The sequence below is a fragment of the Cheilinus undulatus genome, linkage group 6 (assembly GCF_018320785.1).
Source record: "Cheilinus undulatus linkage group 6, ASM1832078v1, whole genome shotgun sequence".
Taxonomy (NCBI): domain Eukaryota; kingdom Metazoa; phylum Chordata; class Actinopteri; order Labriformes; family Labridae; genus Cheilinus; species Cheilinus undulatus.
In genome coordinates, this window is record NC_054870.1 from 33,119,046 (window position 1) to 33,139,678 (window position 20,633).

Genomic DNA, 20,633 nt, shown 5'->3' on the forward strand with positions numbered 1-20,633 from the left:
TGTAGCAAACAAAAAGTTTGAAATTACTATGGAGAAAATACCATCACTAAGCCACAAACCATGAAGTCAGTGAAGGTGAAGAGATGAACAAATGTCACCTTTCATATTCATTTTTAAGCATTTCTAGAGCATTTTCTGATAACAAGGATATTTTAAGATAGAGTTTAACTATAGGTGTGAAATTCATATTCAGCAAGATTATAGTGTATATTTGAATAATGAGCTTATATTAACATGTGCATGAAAAGATACATCTCTGGTTATTTTTTTCTGACCCAGATAGAAAATATTCTCAGCATTTGCCTTATTTACAATTTTGGATTGTGACTTTGTTATTGCACAATCAGCCCCTATGGGCAATACTTCTCCTCCCAACTCTTATCAGCCTCAACTCTTCAGAGAGTACTGTTTGCAGAGAAGTAAGCATAAAGCAAGCACATCCAACATCTATTTTTGTGTGTTTATCTTGCAATATGTATTCTTATTTGAGCCAAAAAATAGAGATGTGTGTGGGAAAGTTTTTGCCTCTAAACATATAACCAACATTTGAGGGCAACAATAAGGGGAAAAAAATCTAATCATTAGCCTCTTTGATTAACAAACCTAAAAACTTCACCTTAGATAGATCATGATGCACAACTTGGAAAAGTAGTGGGATACTATCCAGCATAGACATGACAGTCATTTTTCTTGGACATTAAATGCACAGTGGGAAGATAAAGAGCTGCTTTTACCTGCTGTTTGTCAGGTTTGCAAATCAAAAAATGGAATTATTACTTTTATTTTAATGCTTTCCCATTGATCCAGAACTAAAAAGACACTGCAGACAATGAAAATTCACTATACCATTAGGATCCTTTAAAGGGTCCTGTAGGAACGAAGGAGTGTGTTGATTTTGGTGACCAACTGATCTCCTCTGACTGTGCACCCACTGCAGCCAACAGGAGGTGGAACCAGAGCTGCATTTTCTAACCACCTGCCCTTCATACAAAGAAAAGTTCTTTCCGCTTTTCACCAGCAAACAAAAAAACAATTCACCCGCATGAACGAATACAAACTTTCATATATGCTGGGTAAATTATAATATCTTTTGGTGCCATAATTATCATCTAAAAGGTGTAAATGCTTTGGCAATGAAACTGATGATGTTCCCATGCCAGTAAAGCCAACTGAATAGATAGATAGACAGATAGACAGACAGACAGACAGACAGACAGACAGACAGACAGACAGATAGATAGATAGATAGATAGATAGATAGATAGATAGATAGATAGATAGATAGACAGTTCTATGCACCCTGAAAAGGCTGGTTTCCCTGTTTTCTACAGCAGAGAGGCAGAAGAACTACAAATATGTTGAGTTTTTGACAGATTGACCCACAGTGGAGAAATATCATGGATTTTGAATGTCTGACGAAAACTGAATTTCATTTCAGTCTCGTTTTAGTCATCTTTACGAAAACTGAACTTACTTTTTGTCAGTGTTAGTCATCATGGATCTGTTTTTATCTAGTCTCAGTCCAGTCTTTGTCTTAGAAAAAGGTAGTCAACAAAAATTTTTAGCCAGAATTTCAGTCAACAAAATGAACACTGGATTCAACCCTATACGGCTATATACATTGTTTGGTGTAAGCTTTAAAGTGAAGTTTCTTCACAGCAAGTTATTCCTTACTCTGAAATACAAAACATTTGAAAATCTGGCAAATGAAGACTTTCTTATATGCATCTTAGATGAGTCCGGTTGAACAGACCAAGATATTATAGCAAAATGCAGAGTTATAAAGTCTTCAGTAACTTTCTGTTAATTGGGGATGATAAGCATGAAGTCAACAACTGTAGATGCAAAACTACTTCACAAAACATGCCTGGATTTTCATCATTTGCCCACTAGATGTCACCCATTGACCATGCAATGAATACTATGTGCTTTACTCAATTGGTGTCATTCAATTTTAAGTTAAAACATATAAAAACATACAAGAACATTAATCAAATGAATGAAAAGTTTATAGGTTATATTTAACAGTGCAATCTATTTCAAAAAAAAATTATTTGGCATATGTGTTGGTTAAACTATAATAAAAAGGTGTGAATACAACCTAAACACAATTCTGAAAAAATGTTAACGGTGCTTCTGCAGGCCTGTTTTCTACATGTACTCGTTTATCATATATGTGCACTCGTTCTAATCTAAAAAGGAAAAAAAGCAACATCATAAATGTTCATTTTTGTTCATCACCCATCAGAGGAGATGACTGGCTTAAACAGGCCAAATTAGCTAAGAAAAATACTCAATGTAGTGAAAAAGAGTTGAATTCACAGAAAATGTAAACTTACCGCACATTTACTTGTGTGATGCTCAGGAGGATGGATGGAGCCAGGATGTGGCATGTGTGCATGACGTCATTTCTCCATGTACTGTGCGCCATTTTGGAAGAAAAAAAATCACGGATAATTTCCGTGGTCTTGACAGATCTGGACCCGAGTCTTCACACTGATTGTGGATGCTATCTATTTCCCCGAGCAAGCCGCATTGGTTGATAAGCTATTGGAAGCTGTGTACAGCAAGAGCTGCTACATGAAGCAATGGCGGGTAAGCTACTTTTAAAGGGAGGAAAAGGACCCACCTCACTTGGTGTGTGTGTGATGGCCTGAATCTGCAACTTAGCTAGCCAACGTTAGCGCTGGAAAGCTAAGTTGCTAGTTGTCAAACTGTGTCACTGGCAGGTCATTTTCTCATTACAGGAGATGCGAATAGGATGCTAACTAACACTCTGTTCTTCTCACAGGAGTTGCAGGAGGAAATGATTTCCAGTGGTGTTTCTCTCAAGTGAAAGGAGCGATAGATGAAGATGTTGCGGAAGGTATGTGGCTAACGTTAGCTTGATGGCTAGGCTACAGCGGTTGGAAGCTAGCTGGATGTTCTGATGATGCTGCTCCGGGTGCTTCATATGATATGCATGATAGCTAGGTGATTTGACAGTTTTTAAGATAAGACAGCTGTTGTGTGGGGTGTAGGTCTGTTAGTGGATTAATTGCACTAACGCCATTTTTTCTGTAAATGACATGTTTGTCGGCAGCTAGCTGTATGCTAAGTGGTGGCTAGGCTATTAAAGGGGAGCGACCGTGTCCATGACGTCAATGTGCTGCGTCCATAAATTGTCTAGTGACATCATGCTTGTTTTCATTCATTCATACAGTAGATAGTAGATGTGCTGCGGGTGTTTAAGTGGAATTATCTTAGCTGGTAATAGAACTGCCACATGAAATCTGACCTGTCTGGTTCAATTTTCTCTGATTTTTGTCAATTTTCAGCTGACATAATCTCAACAGTTGAGTTCAATTATTCTGGAGAATTGCTCGCAACTGGAGATAAAGGAGGGAGAGTAGTGATTTTTCAACATGAACAGGAGGTAAGAGTCACATTAAGGTTGTCTAAATGTTTAATACTTAAGAACATTATGTGTTTTAAAATGATAAAAGTTCAGTCATTTTTGCTGACAGTATTGAAAAGTACCTCACTCTAAAAATAATGTGGCATCTGTTTCATAAGAATAGTGCACTCACAAGGAATGGGTCTGTTTAAAGAACTAGTTTAACTCCTGTGTAAAATACCTACTGAAACATTGTCAATGCATTTGTGCAATTTAGAGTGTGCAGAAGTTTGCCTGCTGTATTTGGTGAATGAAAAATGACCAAGAAATTTCCTAATATTGGACTTATGTCTTTTTTAAATGTGGAGTTGAAACTAGAGCTGTCAAGATTAAGGGAGTTAATCACGATTAAACAGGGTTCACAATTAGTGTACAAATTATTTTAATTATTAGTGGAGAATTACTGTAGAAATCCTGTGATTGATTGTGATTGAAAATTTTAATCTTTTGACAGCCCAAGTTGAATCCTATCCAATATGTTTGCTCATGTATATACAGTCTTCCTTCATGTTTTCCAATCTTGACTGCAGATACTTGGTTTTAAATGCAGCCAAATCAAACTCGTGGTATTCTCTAATTTAAGCTATTTACCAGGAAATATCCCATCAATTATTACTTTGCAAGGCAGAGTTTCTGTCAACCTTTAATTATCTGGGTTTTCATAATGATTGTAAGCTGTCGTTCAAAGCACATATTGCAAATTTGGTCACCAAGCTCAGGGTGAAATTAAGCTGTTATTGTAATATCAAAGTTTACAATTCTGGTTATCAGGACATCTCTTAACACATGGACTGACAGAACTGTGTCCTCATAAACTTATTATGTGAGAAGTTATGTACTGACTTGTTGCAGCATTAATGTATACAAGGCTTGTCAATAATTTCTCATCCTTCTTTCCAGTCTAAGAATCGTCCACACCTGCGCGGGGAGTACAACGTCTATAGCACTTTTCAGAGTCACGAGCCAGAATTTGACTATTTGAAAAGTTTAGAAATTGAGGAAAAAATAAATAAAATAAGATGGCTACCCCAACAAAATGCTGCTCACTTTCTACTTTCAACAAATGGTAAGAGTTTATTCTTTATCCACTTTTATTATTCGTGAAATTGGTCTCAATATTGTATTGAAAAATTTACTCACCCCCTGTTTTAGATAAAACTATCAAATTGTGGAAAATAAGTGAAAGAGATAAACGAGCAGAAGGTTACAATCTGAAAGATGAAGATGGACGACTCAGAGATCCCTTTAGAATCACCTCTTTACGGGTAGGTTTGATCATGCATGTCATGTCTTGAGTGTGGAGTTTTATGTTTTGATTCTTAAGTGTTCATGTTTTGCATTACAGGTACCAGTACTGATGCCAATGGATCTCATGGTAGAAGCAAGCCCAAGGAGGATCTTTGCAAATGCGCACACCTATCACATAAATTCCATTTCTGTAAATAGTGATCATGAAACGTACCTCTCCGCAGATGACCTAAGAATAAATCTATGGCACTTGGAAATCACAGACAGAAGTTTTAGTATCCTTTTTCTTGACCAGATAACAAATGTTAGATTTTTAATTTAAAGGGTAATAGTGTCTGCATTGTGTAAAAATGAAACATAAGCCTGTTGGTTCCTTAACACTGTGTTACAGATATTGTAGACATCAAGCCCGCCAACATGGAGGAACTGACAGAAGTAATCACAGCTGCTGAGTGCCATCCACACCAATGCAATGTATTTGTGTACAGCAGTAGCAAAGGCACTATCCGCCTGTGTGACATGAGAGCAGCAGCACTCTGCGATAGGCACTCGAAGTGTAAGTATGCCCACTATGATACTGCGGGGTTAAATCAGTCAACCAATGACTTAATAATTATCTCTTTTTTTTTCATTATTAAGTTAATAATAGTTAAGTTCATCATTAATACCTGAAGACCATTTTGAATCTTGGCATATTTTACATAGTATAAATTATGCTGTGTTCCATTAACCTTGGATGTTGGGAATGACATCGCACCCGAGTTTAGTAGGAGGTTGTGGTTAGGGGTAGCTCAGACTTTCCAGTCGGAATGCATCATTATCTGAAAAATTGAAACATACCAATTATTCCACAGTAGCATGCAATATACTGTTTCTGCCATAATTACTAAAAGGTAAAAACAGAATATATGATTATTTAATGATGTTTAAGGTCTATTTTCAGACAAAGGGGGAATGACTCACAGCTCAGTGTGGTTAAAGTGAAGGATATGTGAAACAATGTTGGGTGCTCTTGGAAAAGGGGAAAAATTATAAACACTTAAAAGGGAAGATAACAGGGACTACACATGAAACATGAGGAACACAAAACATAAAGGGCCTTATGTCATGTTATAAACATATTTGCCTTCAAAAGACCTACATTGTTGAGACAAGTTGGCTTTTAAAATGATTTGGCCAATGGCTATGATATTAAAAGCTTTTAATATATTTTTTGTTCCTTATTTTTACAGGGCCTATTTGGGGATTTGATTTTAAAAATTACTAAATTGAGGATATTTATATTTATATTTCAGTCTTTGAGGAGCCTGAGGATCCTAGCAGCCGATCCTTTTTCTCTGAGATCATCTCCTCCATCTCGGACGTGAAGTTTAGTCACAGCGGGCGCTATATGATGACACGTGACTACCTCTCCGTCAAAGTTTGGGACCTCAACATGGAGAATAGGCCGGTGGAGACGTATCAGGTGCTTATACACTTGTGTCTTAAAGTAGCGTTAATTTCATGCATGAACAAAAAGCATGCCAGTAATTGTTTGATTGAAGTGACAGCATGATTCTGGGCTTGCATAAAATATCTAACTTGGACTGAAAGCACAGATTTTACTTTCTATGATCGACACTTCACATTCTGCTTTTAATAGAATTTTCTTGAAGATTATACAATAAGCTGCTTGTGCTCTTAAAGTAGTGCATGATTATTCCTGGATTCTAATTTAGTTTAAATATGCTGTAGCATAGTTTTGAAAAAGAATTTTACTGAAGCCATTCATCAAATGCTTTCATAAAAAATCTTCAAGTATGAAAGGATATTACAAAGTATAAAAACATATGATCCTTCAGTGAAGGGTAGGCAAGGTCCTTCCAACAATTATATGATATATTATTATTTGATGTTTTGTAAAGCACTTTGTAACTTGGTTTTGATAAGTGCTATAAAAATAAACATTATTATTATTATTATAAGATGGCTACCTCACGTATTTCTGTTGAGCCAATGCAACTTACTGAACTCACCGTAGACACCGAGGACAAAGTTTTGTTTAAGTTGAAAGAGACTTGTAACAAGAATTCTCACCTTAGATGAAGCAGACCTAACAAGGTTCAAGTGAATGTATGGGCTAAGTGATATGTTTTGTTTCAGGTCCATGAATACCTTCGCAGTAAACTCTGCTCCCTGTATGAAAATGACTGCATCTTTGACAAGTTCGAGTGCTGCTGGAATGGCAGTGACAGGTTGGTGTCCTTGTTGTTGGTTGGAATGTAATTTTGCTGTTCTGTTTCCTATTGTGTTATGACCACTAAAAGAGTTGATATTGCTGTTACAGGTGGAATCATTTTTCCCCAAATAAACCTGAATAAAACATTTTGATTTTCTATCCATCAGTGCCATCATGACCGGCTCCTACAACAACTTCTTCCGAATGTTTGACCGCAACACCAGGCGGGACATCACACTGGAGGCGTCCCGGGAGAGCAGCAAACCGCGGGCCACACTTAAACCACGCAAAGTGTCCACTGGTGGCAAGAGGAAGAAGGACGAGATCAGCGTGGACAGCCTGGACTTCAACAAGAAGATCCTCCACACTGCCTGGCACCCCAAAGATAACGTGATAGCTGTGGCAGCCACCAACAACTTGTACATTTTCCAGGACAAAATCAACTAGAAGATTTGGGGGCTCCAGAGGATAGGGCTTTTACCGTACCCGTGTAGTTAAGCCTACTACTTGTCTATCTGTATAAGAAGAAACAGCCTCGTTGTCCTCCTGGTGAAGAATTCGAAAGCACGTGTCTACTTTTTTTGCCACAGGAGGTTGATCCATAGGCCTGTTTTATTTTGAGTCTGAGCTTAGGTTGTTTTTGCCTTTGGCACCAGGGCAATCAACATGCCCCCCTGACCCAGAAAGCCCAATTCGGGTCTAATTGATGGAATGGCACTCCCTAGAGGTCAAACTCTTGAACGTTGGTGTTTGTGTTGACATTTTAAGCCTTCATTTCATGATTTAACGACAGAACTCTTGGAAGCCCTTAAAATGACGTCTTGTCAAAGTTATAACATCAACTTTAAAGGTTTCGGGCCCTCTGAAGCACGGATTAATGGCCAATAAGCCTAACTGTAACATTCCCCCATTGGCCATGTATTCAGGCCAAACTACTGGTGGAAGAGGCCATGAATTTGGAAAGTGGACCTGTTTTTCTTTTCCCCCTCTCCCTCCTCTTACTTTACCCCAGTCAATACGGTGACATAATTTCACTGACTGTATCTACTCAAGTACACCTTGTCATCCACATAATAAAAGAAAACTAAAACTACAGATGTGTTTTTAAATTTAGAAGTATGTATTAAAACATGTTTATTGCTTTGCATGTTTTTATGTTGTAGAGAGGTGGAAAAATGTCCAGTCACACCACTGTCTTTGAGCAGATCTCAAGCTAACTTGTTATGGAAATGCTATTTGGGGCTACCAGTGTCAGAATCACTGCTGGAGACAACTGATATTGTGTTTGTGTCAAGAGATTAATTTGAGTTTTGACCATGTTTTAGGGTGCAGGCTTGAAAACTACATGGCACAAGATGGGGCCCAGGACAAAGGGAATCTGCAGCCTTAATACCTACTTCTATCAGTGACAGCTACAAGTTATGTCCCCAACGTTTTACAAACCTCATGTGCATTATTTGTAAATCCTATTTTATAGAGTTATGTCCTCATATACTGCTGCTACATGTGGCTGTCTATGAAAATCACAAAGGAGGAAAAATTGCACACCATACAGTTTATGTGATAGAGTGCCTCCAAGTAATGTAATAAGTAGGACAGGCCTCATACATGTGCCCTTATTCATTTGTTAGGGATCTCACCCCCAATTTGAGCCGCGTATTGCAAATGTGGATCTTATCTCCGTAGTTGTGAATGCAGAAATGAAGGTTGACTACACAAAACATATACTGATGACATTAAAACACATAATAATGCATTGTCTTTGTCCATTGAATCCTAACATGGTGGCAATGTATTCACTTGTTTATTATTTTGACCAAAGTTCAATAAAATTTTAATTGTGTTCATCTGCATGTGGTGCGTTCCTTGGAGAACTACTATTCCAAATTTACTTTGTAAATCTTTTTATTTTATTTTGTTTGCTGAACAAAATGAATCAACAAGCTATTGATTTTTCAAGTGACAAGATGTAATTGCACGTATTGCCATCACTAAACTAATAATCCCTTTAACAAGAAAGTCAAACAATAGCTGGTCTTTAAAATATAAAATCACTAAACTAATAACCAAAAAAATTTAAGTGATCCCTCTTTGCAAAAAGTAAATGACACACAGTATACATTTAAGTTTCTTAACGTGCAAATTTACGGAGCAGAAAGCAGCAAAACAGTCATGTTCAGGCCAGGCGAAGCAGGGAGGGTTCATTATTGTGATGTTTTATGGTGTTTTCACCATAAAACACCAGCGACAGAACCCTGAACTGTCCAAGCTGTGAGGGTGATGCGGGGCACTCAGTCAAAATTAAACAGTGTCACATTGCCACATCCCCAGTGATATGCCGAGGGTCCTTTTTTAAGGCATGCCAAGACGGTCACAAAAAGGTGACAAGGTGTCAAAATACATCCTCCCGTAATCAGTAGGTGTTGTGTGAAGTAAGACGCTTCCCAATATATATCCTAAAAAGAGAGACAAACATGTCAAATTAGACAGTGCTGAAAGCAAGACATCAGAAGAAATTTCTAAGATAACATGGTAGTGAAAATTACAACTTTAATGAACTAGAGTCCTTAATAAAAACCAAATGTAAGACTTCCTAAGACTGGACTGGGAAAAATCAGTACCACTTTTCGTGCAGTAAATGGTCAAAAATGAGAAGTGTATGAGATCTCTCAGTACACCAGACCAGGGATGAATTTTCTGATTCAATTAACAGTTTATAAAATGTCAAATGACAGAGGGCATAAACATTTTTTGGTCATAAACAACCGAATTTGATGATTTCTAGCCCATTTAATGCTTCTATTATATCAATATGCCATATACTGATGTTTATCATAACACATTTTAGCAGGTGTGCTTAGCTGATTCTACAATTTTAACTATGGAAGAAAGTCTTAAGAATAATAAAATAAACTTGCACACTAAATCAAATCATCACAACGAATGGTTTAAGGTCGCCACTGGTTAACTATCACTAACGGTTCTAGTTTTTTTTGTGGTTATTTTATTTTAATTTATTACGTTTTTGTGGCAAAGCTGTTTTGAGAGGTTTACTGGAGCAAAATAAAAGTTTAAAAATGGCACAGTCCCAGCATAAACAAAACTGCTATTCTCACATTGAGAATCAAACACAGCACTGGAATCTATCTCCATGAAACTGACTGACAGGTGGTTCACACAGACAACTACTAAATTATTCATGATCTGTGGATCAATTAAAGGTCTATTTGCACCAGTGGTATTATGAAAAAGAATTATCTCATTTCTCTGTTTTTCTGTTTTGAACAAATATGTGTGTTGTCTCTGTCAACTCTCCATCATTCTTGATAATAAACATAAATTTCATGTGGTCACAAATCCTGGTTTTTCACAGGTTTTCACAATTATACTGTATAGTAATGTGAGATTAAATATTAGCAGAGTGAGAAATCATTTTGCTTACCCTAGTCCAACAGCTAGTATGTGAGAAATGATTAATGAGGGCAGGAAAAGCTTGAGAAAGTCAGCAGAGAGGACACCTCCCTTCTTCATGACGCTGGTGTTCCTGATGCTGAGACAGGTCGAGCGCTTAGGGTACTTCAGCAGGAACTCCCTACAGAGGACCACATTAATTTTTCACTGTGCTGAATACATTAAAATGAATGAATGCTGGTGTAATGTCATAGTGACACCTCTGTTCAGATTGGTATCTGTTTTCTTCATACTTCAGACAATTTAAGGCTTCCATTTGTCTTAATGGTCGTCAGTACTTGCTCTTCTACATTTTTACATCTAAATAACAATGCAGGGGTATATTTACTGTATGCCCATAACTTAAAATGAATATATCGACTAAAACAACTTGCAGAAATTGATGAACAACATTAATACTAAAAGTAGAGGGCAAATTAGAAGGAGCTACATACTTTGGAGGACTGTTCTCAGGTCGACTGGACCAGTCCCAAATCCAGTCAGCATTTTTCTTCATCATGTTCTCTACTTCCCGCCTTCTTTCTTGGAAGTCTTCATCCGACTAAACACCAATTCATAATTATCAATTCATGATCCAGCAACAAGTTGGCCATAAGCAATGTCTACAATCTTTAGACTGCACACCATTAGCTAAAAAAACTATCAAATCATATATTGTTACATTTTGATTTTTGATACAGAAAAGTTATTTAAACATATATACCTGTGAGCTGTTTCCCTCTGAGCCTCTCCACAGAAGAAGGGGGGTCTGTGCTCTAAGTGGGCTATTATTTTAAAAAAAGGACAAAAAGAAACTATGGTCACTTCAAACACACGTTTTGATTCTTCTTGACTACCTGAATTGCTCAACACACAAGAAACAAACGCACAGTTCCCCCCTTCCCACAGACCTGTTGCACTGAGAGCTTCCTCTGGAGCTGTTCCTTCCTGACTCGTGCTGTGCCTCCAGCAGCATTTTCTCCACGTCACACTCCTGACTGGTCGTGGGGATCTGCTCCTGGCTTCCGTGATGACTGGCGCTTCGAGAGCCTGTGCCACTGAAATGCAGCTCGACCCAGGAACCTTAGAAAAATTACAGTATCTCTAATAGAATTGTGATGGTTATCCGAGGTAAAGGCTAGATAGAACTGGTATGCAGACGAGGAGAACAGACAGTAAACACAGACTGTTGTTGGCTGGAGGGCATTTGATTTCGCAACGTGGTAAATAGGCTTCATTAACTAGGTCGAAGGGTTGTCCTCTGAAGTATTCAACGCATGTATAAAATACAAATAAAACCATTTTCTAAGCTTTAAGGTGGTAACCATATGTTTTACTTTAAACTGTGTTATGTAGTTTACCTTTGGTCGCCTTGTGTGTTATTTCAATCAGCTAGCGCTAGCACTTACATTACAACAATCGGTTTTATTGTTTATACCTTACCTTGCAAACTCTCGTCCGAGGAAACGTCCTTCTGGAGCGACATTGTGCTGGTAAAACTTGCGGGTTCAATCGTTAAAGCAGTTTTTAATTTCCAAAATGTGAGCGAAATTGAAGCGAAATCCCTGTTTGCAGCTGGAGCGTCAACCACCACAATAACAATGACGCAATTTTGTGTTTATCTTAAATGTGATTGGCTCTGAAACAACCACGCACGTCGCGCAGACAGAAGAACGCGCATGCTCGCAAACTCGCTTCCTGAAAGACCAAAATAATATGAGTGCCAAGGCTCGTGTAGGTTTTGTTAAGGCACCTTTTCTATCGCAAAGATGCTTAGCTTTTGTTTGCTTATGTAAGATTTGGTTGATCCTTTTTTTATTATATAGCCCAACAGCAGTTTCAAACACCTGTCTGCAGGTGGCACTCATAGCTCATAAATCACCCCCATTCCACCTCAACGCATTAAAAGACTGAAACATGCTACACACCAGTGATAACAATTACAGTATATAGCCAAAGACATAAGCACTAAAGCACAAGGGATTTTAAAACATTTGCATCATTATACATTTTTAATTCATTTCCTTTGATTAAGAAAACATTATTGTAGATGTCTAACAAATTTTTAGTAAGTTGTTTTTTAATAAATGTGTATACAAGTGGTTTATGTTGAAAAAGACAGATGTAGTAATATTTTGTTTCAAGTCAGCCTTTGTACTGACTTGTAAGGCCCTACTGACAGGGACAGCACAGGGGAAGCACGTGTGTAGTCAGTGTGCGTGACTGCTATGTGACACTCGACCTTTAGGGAACCACCCCGAGGCTTGCTTACATTCTTAGAAAGGTCTGTCGATGTTTTCTGGTTTCACTTTTCACTTAATTTTGATCCTGATCAGAGAAGCAGAGGGATATTAACATAACAACCATGTTTCTTTTGATTTGTTTTGTTTTTTCCCCACAAGGTTAGCCAGGTTTTAAAGGTTCTCAATTTCTTGTAGAGGCCATTCCAAAAATTGAGGCAGAAAAATTTAATTACGCATGCTTCCATCAAGATTTGTATGCCTGATTATTCTTGCATAATTTAATCATTTCAGCAATCAGGGTGGTTATCATTCTTGGGTGTGTTCTCTTCCTGACAGACCGTGGTTAAAATGGCTTACTAACTTTGTTGGACAATCACAAAAACCTGCACTTGCAGATAAACAACCTTGAAAAGACAGGGAATAATTTTCAAATTCCTATTAAAACTGCATTTGTTTTGTTATTGAAAGTGTTCACAAGTGAGGTGTTCTTCTGTCCCCAAAACTGAAACTTTTTAATATAATGACATCATCTCTTGAGCAACCAACATTGTGCAATGTAGTTCAAAACACCATAATAAAAATGTGAAAATACAGGTATTGATTAAATAAACATAATTTGTTTTTTATGCTCTTTCTGGACTTCTAATAGGAAAAATATTAGTCATAATTTTGTGGTGTTATGGATGTTTTCCCATTCCACATCAAAGCTTTCACTGACAAACAAAAAGTCTCCCCAATGATTTCCAATGTTCCAAAACAGATGTGTTTTCCATGTCACAAAAGCCCAGCCCTCCACTGCTACATGAGATGTTTTTTTGCATTATTTTGATGGTTTCAACTAGCTAAATTTAAGGACAGAAACCCTTAAACAATTTGATTTCGTAAATACAAAGAACCCTTCCCTGCTCAATTTATGAGCTCATAAGAGCAGTGAGCACTGACTTAACCACACCTCTGATTTCAGACCATACATATCTTTAAATTTCATATAGAAAAGCATACTTTATACACACCCTTGATACTTTGAGGATAATAATTTCAAAGCAGGGTGACTTGTGTGCTAAAATGTCCAAAAGAAATGCTATCCAATCAAGAAACTGATAATAAAAAAACCTCTGCCAAGCCCAAATGGGAAACCCCACACCCTTCAGATTGTTCAATTACACCAGAAAACAGGAAGGCTATCACTAATCACCAAATAATTTATAATCTAACATTATCGGAAGTAGTAACTCAGAGCAAATTAATATCATTATCATTTTTTTAGCCAAGATACAAGCCACTACTAATTAAAAATAAAGGATACATTTTTTAATCACTGTTGTGTTGTCACTATTTTTGAATCCATCATTTTTAAAGAATACAGGACGACAGTTTAGAGCTGCTTTCATTAGGAAAAAAATCACATAAATGTGAGGTTTCCCTTGTCTGCATCTAGAGTAAGGAAGTGTATCATTTCTCATGGAAACTTGAATAAATTCAAAACCTACAGCTTCCCTGTAGGATTTTAGAGCATTCTCGTAGACTACACCATAGCAGGGCCTAGTAATATCTTTGTTGTATACATACCCACATGGTTTACATTTGTCTGTATTATTCAGGAGGGCTGCCATATCATTGCCTCTGACACTCACTGGAAGTCATCTTATTGAACTGTAAGCTGAACAAGAAAAAGAGCAGCAAAGTATAGGTGAGAATGTTGGGCAATAGTTCATACTTTTATATTAGTGTCTTTATTGAGAGCAATGTTTGAGCTTGCTTAATTTGTTTGGAGGGAATCTCCCAGTTGGCAGCTGTCTTAGTGTACAGTGGGTCACTCGTGTGCTAAAAACTTTGCTATGACACAGCAAAATTTGAGTCATGGCGTTAGTTATTTTTCTAATTGAAGAAATAAGCCCACTCCTTGTCGGACAACACTTACTGCTTTTAGGCCATTCCCAGAATCCCGAAACCTCAAGAACCGAGGAAAAGACTTATTGGCCAAAATAGAAGAGACGTCTGTCACGTATTTTCTAAAGTTTCCACTGGCATTAAACAAATCAACACAAAAAACGACGTTGTTCTCGGAGGTAGGTATGTAAATTACAGGTGACGCCACAGAATGTTGTTTACCTACAAAGTACATTTTCGCGCTCTGCATTTGCATACATCCGGTTACAAAAAAGATTTAGATGACAGGTCGCTTCCGGTGGCCATTTTTTTCCGGACTGGCTAATGTTAGCTAGCGCTAGCTAACTGCCTTTAGGTGGTTCTGTTTTAACGGAATTAAGGTTACTATTACTCAAATTTATTTAAAACCGGTAAGTGCTGTAAGACTTGTGAAGTTTTCCAACTGTAATTAACAACTACTTCACAACTTGAATCAAAGAAAACATCTCACATGCTCAGATAATGATTGGTAACATTGCTAACTGTTAAAACATGAATTAGCTTGATAACGGTTATGCAGGGGCACCTAACACAGGTGGTTATAACAACACAGATATTATGAACTGAAAACCCCTTATTAACTTGGTACACGATGATGTAAATTATACATATTGAGTTCCATTTTATTCTTTTCAATGCTACATTGTCATTAAAGTTTAAAATTATGTATTGTTGATTAAACCAAGTTATCAGCATACAATTGCCTAAACTAACTTAAATAGCCAGCAGCATATCTCATGAAGCTCAGTTTCTGACTACAAACAAACTAAACTGAAACTCTGGCTACGCTATAACATAATTTACTTTTCAGGAGTCAAAAGATGTGCTGTGAACATTTCTGTCTGAGGGGAAACCTGTCTCTTCAGCTCACCTGGAAAATATACATAGAATATCTGCTGACCTTCACAGGTAAATATAACCACTGCTCTGGATTCAGATGACCTTACTGATGCAATCATAGCAACCAAAGCCTCACACAATATCATTTACAATATTTGTGTAAGCACTCAACACACAATTCACATAAGAACTGAAACTGAAGGAAAATGCATAAAAATGGTGAGACCATACCCATTTAAACAGTTGCTATTTGTAGCAAAACAAGTGGATGTTTGTTTGGCTTTTTTGGATGCTTATTTATCCTGGATGAAAAACTGGATTTTCTGTTTAAATTGGTCAAGGATTATTGGCAACCATAAATAACACAGCAAGAAAAACTGTTGCTATAATAATAAGACTAACTGTAGATATTGATGCCACTGTGTCTTGTCTAACTATTAATGCCTTCTTCATGCCAAGATATATTGTGTCTAACACTCATCAGCCCTGTGGGTTGTCTTGAGACTGTCCTAATCAGGTTCAACAGACAATGTTCACATTCCTTTCGCAGATTTCTAGAGCAGCCTTTCCCAAACTTGAGTATGCTGCAGCCCAGTTTGGGACCTGTACATTTGCTGGGGCCCACCAAAAAGAGATTATACAACCATAACATGAAATTCAAATTTTAAATGTATCATATTTGTTTCATAAACAGGGAATTTCAGAGCAAATGCTTTGCATTCAGATACGTTAACATTACTTTGAAAGTGTCGATAGGGTCACAAAGTACAGTTATTGAGCTCCTGCCATTTATTTTGATTTAATCAGGCATCTTCAAAGCCACTTTAATTTTTTTAAAATTCTTGTCTAATATTTATCTCTGTAAATATACTTTTTTGTCAGACAGACTCCTCACAAAAAGCATTAATGTCTCTGAAGACACTGTTAGGTTCTTAGAATCTGGAAGCAAGCAGCATAGCAGAATGTTCAACTAAGTGTCACCAGTTAATCTTAACACCAGTTAAACCATGATATTGGTTGTTTGCATCAGACCAAATGGTGACATGAATTTAAACTTTTCTTCTGAGTTTAAAACAAAGGCAAGAAATAGAACAATTTATGATCTTTAAAACATGATTTAAATATCTTTAATTTATATGATTTTTAGTTACTGGAAATGTCCTCTCATGTCCCACCTATACCACCTCTGGGGCCCACACTTTGGGTAACACTGTTCTAAAGTAAAAGGGACAAACCATGAAGACACCATTGCTGAGTGTAGTTATGGCCACCTTTTTTGTTTAAAGTTGTGTTAACTGAGAGCATAATGAGGGATTATTGCTATCTACAGCATCTGGCTGGTGAGAACAGATAAAGGGTCATATTTATCAGGAGTTGATCAGCACCATGTTTGTTTTTGTGGCTGGGATCATCTAGAATCATGTTTGTTTGTTGGGTGTGACTGTGTGCAGAGAGGCTTTTGCATGAAAATGAGTCTAGGTCAGACTGGAATTAGTTACAACCAATATCACAACAGCACAAGATGTTGAAGTTCAACAGAGGACAGATTATCTCTGCTTTTTGATGACAAGTAAGAAGAATCAATGTACTAAGCCCAGCTTTATTCAGTTTGAGCTCAATGAATGATTCTCATGGTCACAAAGGCTCTAAAAGATAAGACTCATAATTTTGGACCATTATTAACTCAGCCCTCAACCTTTTAACCCCTTTTCATTCTGACATATATCCTCATATACCCTGGGGCTCTTCTTTCTAAAAAGTCTCAAAAGCAGAGTATTTAATATAGCAGTTTTTAATAGAATTAATTATCAGAGTTTATTTTTAAGATGTTTCAAATTGATAGAGGGAACAGATAGTCTGGCCAAAATAATCATTCAATCCTTTTTAAGTGGAAAAACTGGTTACATTGTGAATAAAAATGCCACTGGGACATTGAATGGAAACAAACATTTAAAACCCTCTGGAGAATGAATCGTGTTTATTTGTCAATGTAAATTTTATACTTGATGCATTTTTGGCTCCACTTGACTTTAATTTTTTACAGATTTACGAGTTTCATCTTAGTTCATGTGCTTACATATAGATAAAGACATGAACCCTGGTTGAACAGTCATGTGAAATACTCTCCTGTCCTGTCTATTTACTGTGATGACTTTTTGAGGAAAGTAATGGCTTTCTCTAAAGAACAAACTTCCATCTGTTGATACATTTCTTGAATTACTAAATCCCACATCCTCCTTGTGTTTTGGCTTTTTTAATTCCCAGTGCGGTCCTCCCCCCTCTGCAGTGTTAAGCCCCCCCCCCCCTTTTTTTTTAATCTTCAATCACAATGATAACTTTCTCAGGCATGTCAGGTCGAAACCAGGCTCTTATAGGCCCATCTTAGCAGGCAGGAAAATCTTTGCCTTGCAAAGCATTCTGGAAATATACATATTGCAAGTTTCTCTTGCTGAAAATGCTGAAAATTCACCAATCTAACACGCCAAAGACAGCCCTAAGTGCATACACTCAAAAAAAAAATCAGGGACTAAAAGGAGGTTTTTCTAAAAGTGAAATGAGACGGCTCAGTGATTTAAATTTTCATTGTTGATGCATTGGTGAGCAGAATGAGTAGCACAAGTAACAGAGAAAGTCTGCATTAGGCAAATTAATCAGGATCTTCCTGCTGTTTCCATCCCTCAGAATCTAATTTGATTATCTTGCATCCTTATCAATTCAGGAGGGGGAAGTTATATATGCCTCAGTGTATATGAGGCATTGTACTCAATTCATAATGAATGACCCGACATTCAGTTAACAACACTTGATTCATCACAAACTTCGATTTAAGTTTGCAAGCATGATCTTGATGTCTGACTGACTCTGTCTAAGCCATCCTGCCTGCTCAGTCCCTGTGTGTGTGTGTGTGTGTCTGGGATACAGTCTGTTCTCTTTGGTCTTTAATTGCCTCTTTAGTTCCCCAGCCTCTTTGTGATACATGACCAGCAGCTCTAAAAAGCTCTCATCGAGCTATAGGCTGTGGAACTTTGAGAGAAATGGGGAGGATTGACTGGGGAGCTGTGTGAAAGTTGTGGGAACTCCTGCCAGGAGCAGTTTATAAAACATAGTTTTATCAGCCATAGTGTCACAAGCATAAATTGTGACTGTCTGAAGTGGCATTTAGAGAGGGAAATAAATCATCGTCTCAGCAGAGAGGGAAAGTGGACGTGTGTGTATGCGTGCACACTGTGAATAGCTACTACAACCAACTGTTTACAATTTATAACCCAGTGTAATTTACAGCGACATGATAAAGTGAGGCATAGAAGAGAGCAGAATTTTACCGAAACATTAAAGATTTCAAGACATCCCTCATTATATGATTAATAAATCTGTCATCAACATTATGGGCATTGAGAATTTTAGCATTGCATCCCACTGCTGCTGGGTGAAAACACACTTTAGAAAGCTCAAACTCAATTATTGTTGTCATTTTAATTAAAGGAAATATTCAGATTCCAATGGGCTCTATGAACGGCAGGGGGTGGTGTATTTCTGGTGGAAAATAAGGCCGCTTCACAATTTCCGCCCAACGATACGTGCTAAGCTGAAACAGAATCTGAACCCTCTTATACTGCCTTAATTTGTCTGTTTCGTTGTTTTTTGTTTCGATTGTTGTTTGTGTTTACTCTACCATCATTGCTTGGCATCCAAACATGCTAAAATGATGTTTCAAAAACAGGTTAAATGCACCTCTGGACACCGTTGCTGCGTGCTGCAATGTACATCTTCAGCTAAATTTAACTTGTCATTGACAGTCAGCTCAGGCAACTCATGCGAACAGCGAGTAAACCGCAATGAATTTGCCATCATACGCCTTTCTCTTCTCCCGACTGGAAGTGTGGGAGCGATCTAATGCCAAATGCAGAAGCAGTTCATGCATAGAGCCCATTACTGTAGCTTTCAAACTTCAAAAGGATGTTTCATGGATCAGAGCCAAGAGGATATAATTTTGTAAATGTCTTTCAAACATTTAATGGTTCTAGATGTTACAGTATCCCCTACAGATAAATAGCTACATCTGTCAAGCCACTGTACAGTTTAAACACATTGATACTTTATTTTACTTATATTCTCTCAGACCCTCAAATTCCAATGTTTTCTGATTTTTCTTGTGTCAGTTTGTCCGTGGGAACTTAATCAGCAATACAGTGATTCCTTTTGCGGTATGAATGGAGGTTGTATTTTAAGACTTTGAGACATAGTTTGAACCCAAACATGTGTACCACAGGAATCTCAAAACACCAGAATCCCTGAGAGAAAAGTCATGGGAATCACTCTGCTTTTGCTGCACATATGAAATGTGGGTGATGGAAATGTTTGCTTGATTAAAGCAGTTATAAGAGATGTACTTACTTCACATCAGGTTCACAGACTGATAAAGACCTTCTTGTCGAATAACAGCTATTATAAAGAAAAGTGACGATGCTAAAAAGGAAAAGAGACAGGATGATGATATCAGATCAATAACAACACATAGCTAGCTAGTGTGGGTATTATCCTCCAAGTGTCATTTGAAGCAGCTACCCATATTTCTATAACTGTGATTTCTGTTGCACTCCAGGGGATGATATAATGATATCCTGATATGAAGGGCTATAATTCATGATAAAACTGCATCTAGTATTGTTTTGCCAGCTGCATCTCCCAGAACTAATTTTCTTTTCAAATAGTTGTCTTGTTAAGAGGGGAGCCTATTGTTTGTGTCCTTAGGATGCATTGTTTTTTTTTTAGAACAATCTGTTGTTTTGTACCCTTATAGAGAGATTGATATTATCTTAGTCTGTACAGTTGTCTAGTATTATCTTTGACTTTCAGTGTTGACAGGAAAAGGCTTTGTTTCTACATAATGTGCTTCATGTTAGCATTATCATTCATGCACTGAACATGACTCAGCACTGTCATCATGATGCAGTTTGCCTTTTTTTCTCCACAAATCTAGACATTTCATCAGAGGAAGCTTCTGTAACATGTTGTAAAACAAACACAAGTGAATTCAAATTTTAAAAAGACTAGGTAGGGGTGTTCCCATACCTGGCAACAAGATACTAATAAAAGATGCTGATACAATACAAACGAATATGGGCAATTTAAACCAATAGTATAAAAAAAATCCCTTTTTAACCAACAGAGCAAATTATCTGCATCCAGATTGTCTTGTTTAAAACTAAATGCCATTTTTTAATAAATACTGTATTGAAAATTTTAAAAAGTATCACTTACATATATA

The 20,633-nt window shown here is 37.2% G+C and overlaps 2 protein-coding genes across 2 annotated transcripts; one reads left to right on the top strand and one right to left on the bottom strand.

The window, feature by feature from the left end:
* Positions 1 to 2,420: 2,420 nt before the first annotated feature.
* ppp2r2d (protein phosphatase 2, regulatory subunit B, delta) lies at positions 2,421 to 8,745 on the top strand. The gene is made up of 10 exons (XM_041789409.1): positions 2,421 to 2,595; positions 2,792 to 2,866; positions 3,318 to 3,415; positions 4,337 to 4,502; positions 4,589 to 4,701; positions 4,782 to 4,959; positions 5,076 to 5,240; positions 5,980 to 6,149; positions 6,827 to 6,918; positions 7,070 to 8,745. The coding sequence occupies exons 1-10, from the start codon at positions 2,589 to 2,591 to the stop codon at positions 7,347 to 7,349; spliced, it is 1,344 nt and encodes a 447-aa protein (XP_041645343.1). The 5' UTR covers positions 2,421 to 2,588; the 3' UTR covers positions 7,350 to 8,745.
* Positions 8,746 to 8,789: 44 nt separating this feature from the next.
* Positions 8,790 to 11,961, bottom strand: bnip4 (BCL2 interacting protein 4). Its single transcript, XM_041789410.1, has 6 exons — positions 11,796 to 11,961; positions 11,264 to 11,435; positions 11,077 to 11,137; positions 10,808 to 10,914; positions 10,345 to 10,494; positions 8,790 to 9,358 (listed from the first exon to the last, which is right to left on the bottom strand). Exons 1-6 carry the CDS (start codon positions 11,836 to 11,838, stop codon positions 9,316 to 9,318), a joined length of 576 nt encoding a protein of 191 aa, XP_041645344.1. The 5' UTR covers positions 11,839 to 11,961; the 3' UTR covers positions 8,790 to 9,315.
* Positions 11,962 to 20,633: the final 8,672 nt, after the last annotated feature.

What these genes read in the sequence shown, in the direction of transcription:
- ppp2r2d (XM_041789409.1), top strand. An exon ending in AGATGAAGATGTTGCGGAAG is followed by an intron (nt 2,867 to 3,317) that starts GTATGTGGCTAA and finishes GTCAATTTTCAG; the next exon opens with CTGACATAATCTCAACAGTT. An exon ending in GGCCGGTGGAGACGTATCAG is followed by an intron (nt 6,150 to 6,826) that starts GTGCTTATACAC and finishes GTTTTGTTTCAG; the next exon opens with GTCCATGAATACCTTCGCAG.
- bnip4 (XM_041789410.1), bottom strand. Translation starts at nt 11,838, where the DNA reads ATGTCGCTCCAGAAGGACGTTTCCTCGGACGAGAGTTTGCAAG. An exon ending in GGAAGCTCTCAGTGCAACAG is followed by an intron (nt 11,138 to 11,263) that starts GTCTGTGGGAAG and finishes TTAAAATAATAG; the next exon opens with CCCACTTAGAGCACAGACCC. An exon ending in ATACTAGCTGTTGGACTAGG is followed by an intron (nt 9,359 to 10,344) that starts GTAAGCAAAATG and finishes CTCTCTTTTTAG; the next exon opens with GATATATATTGGGAAGCGTC.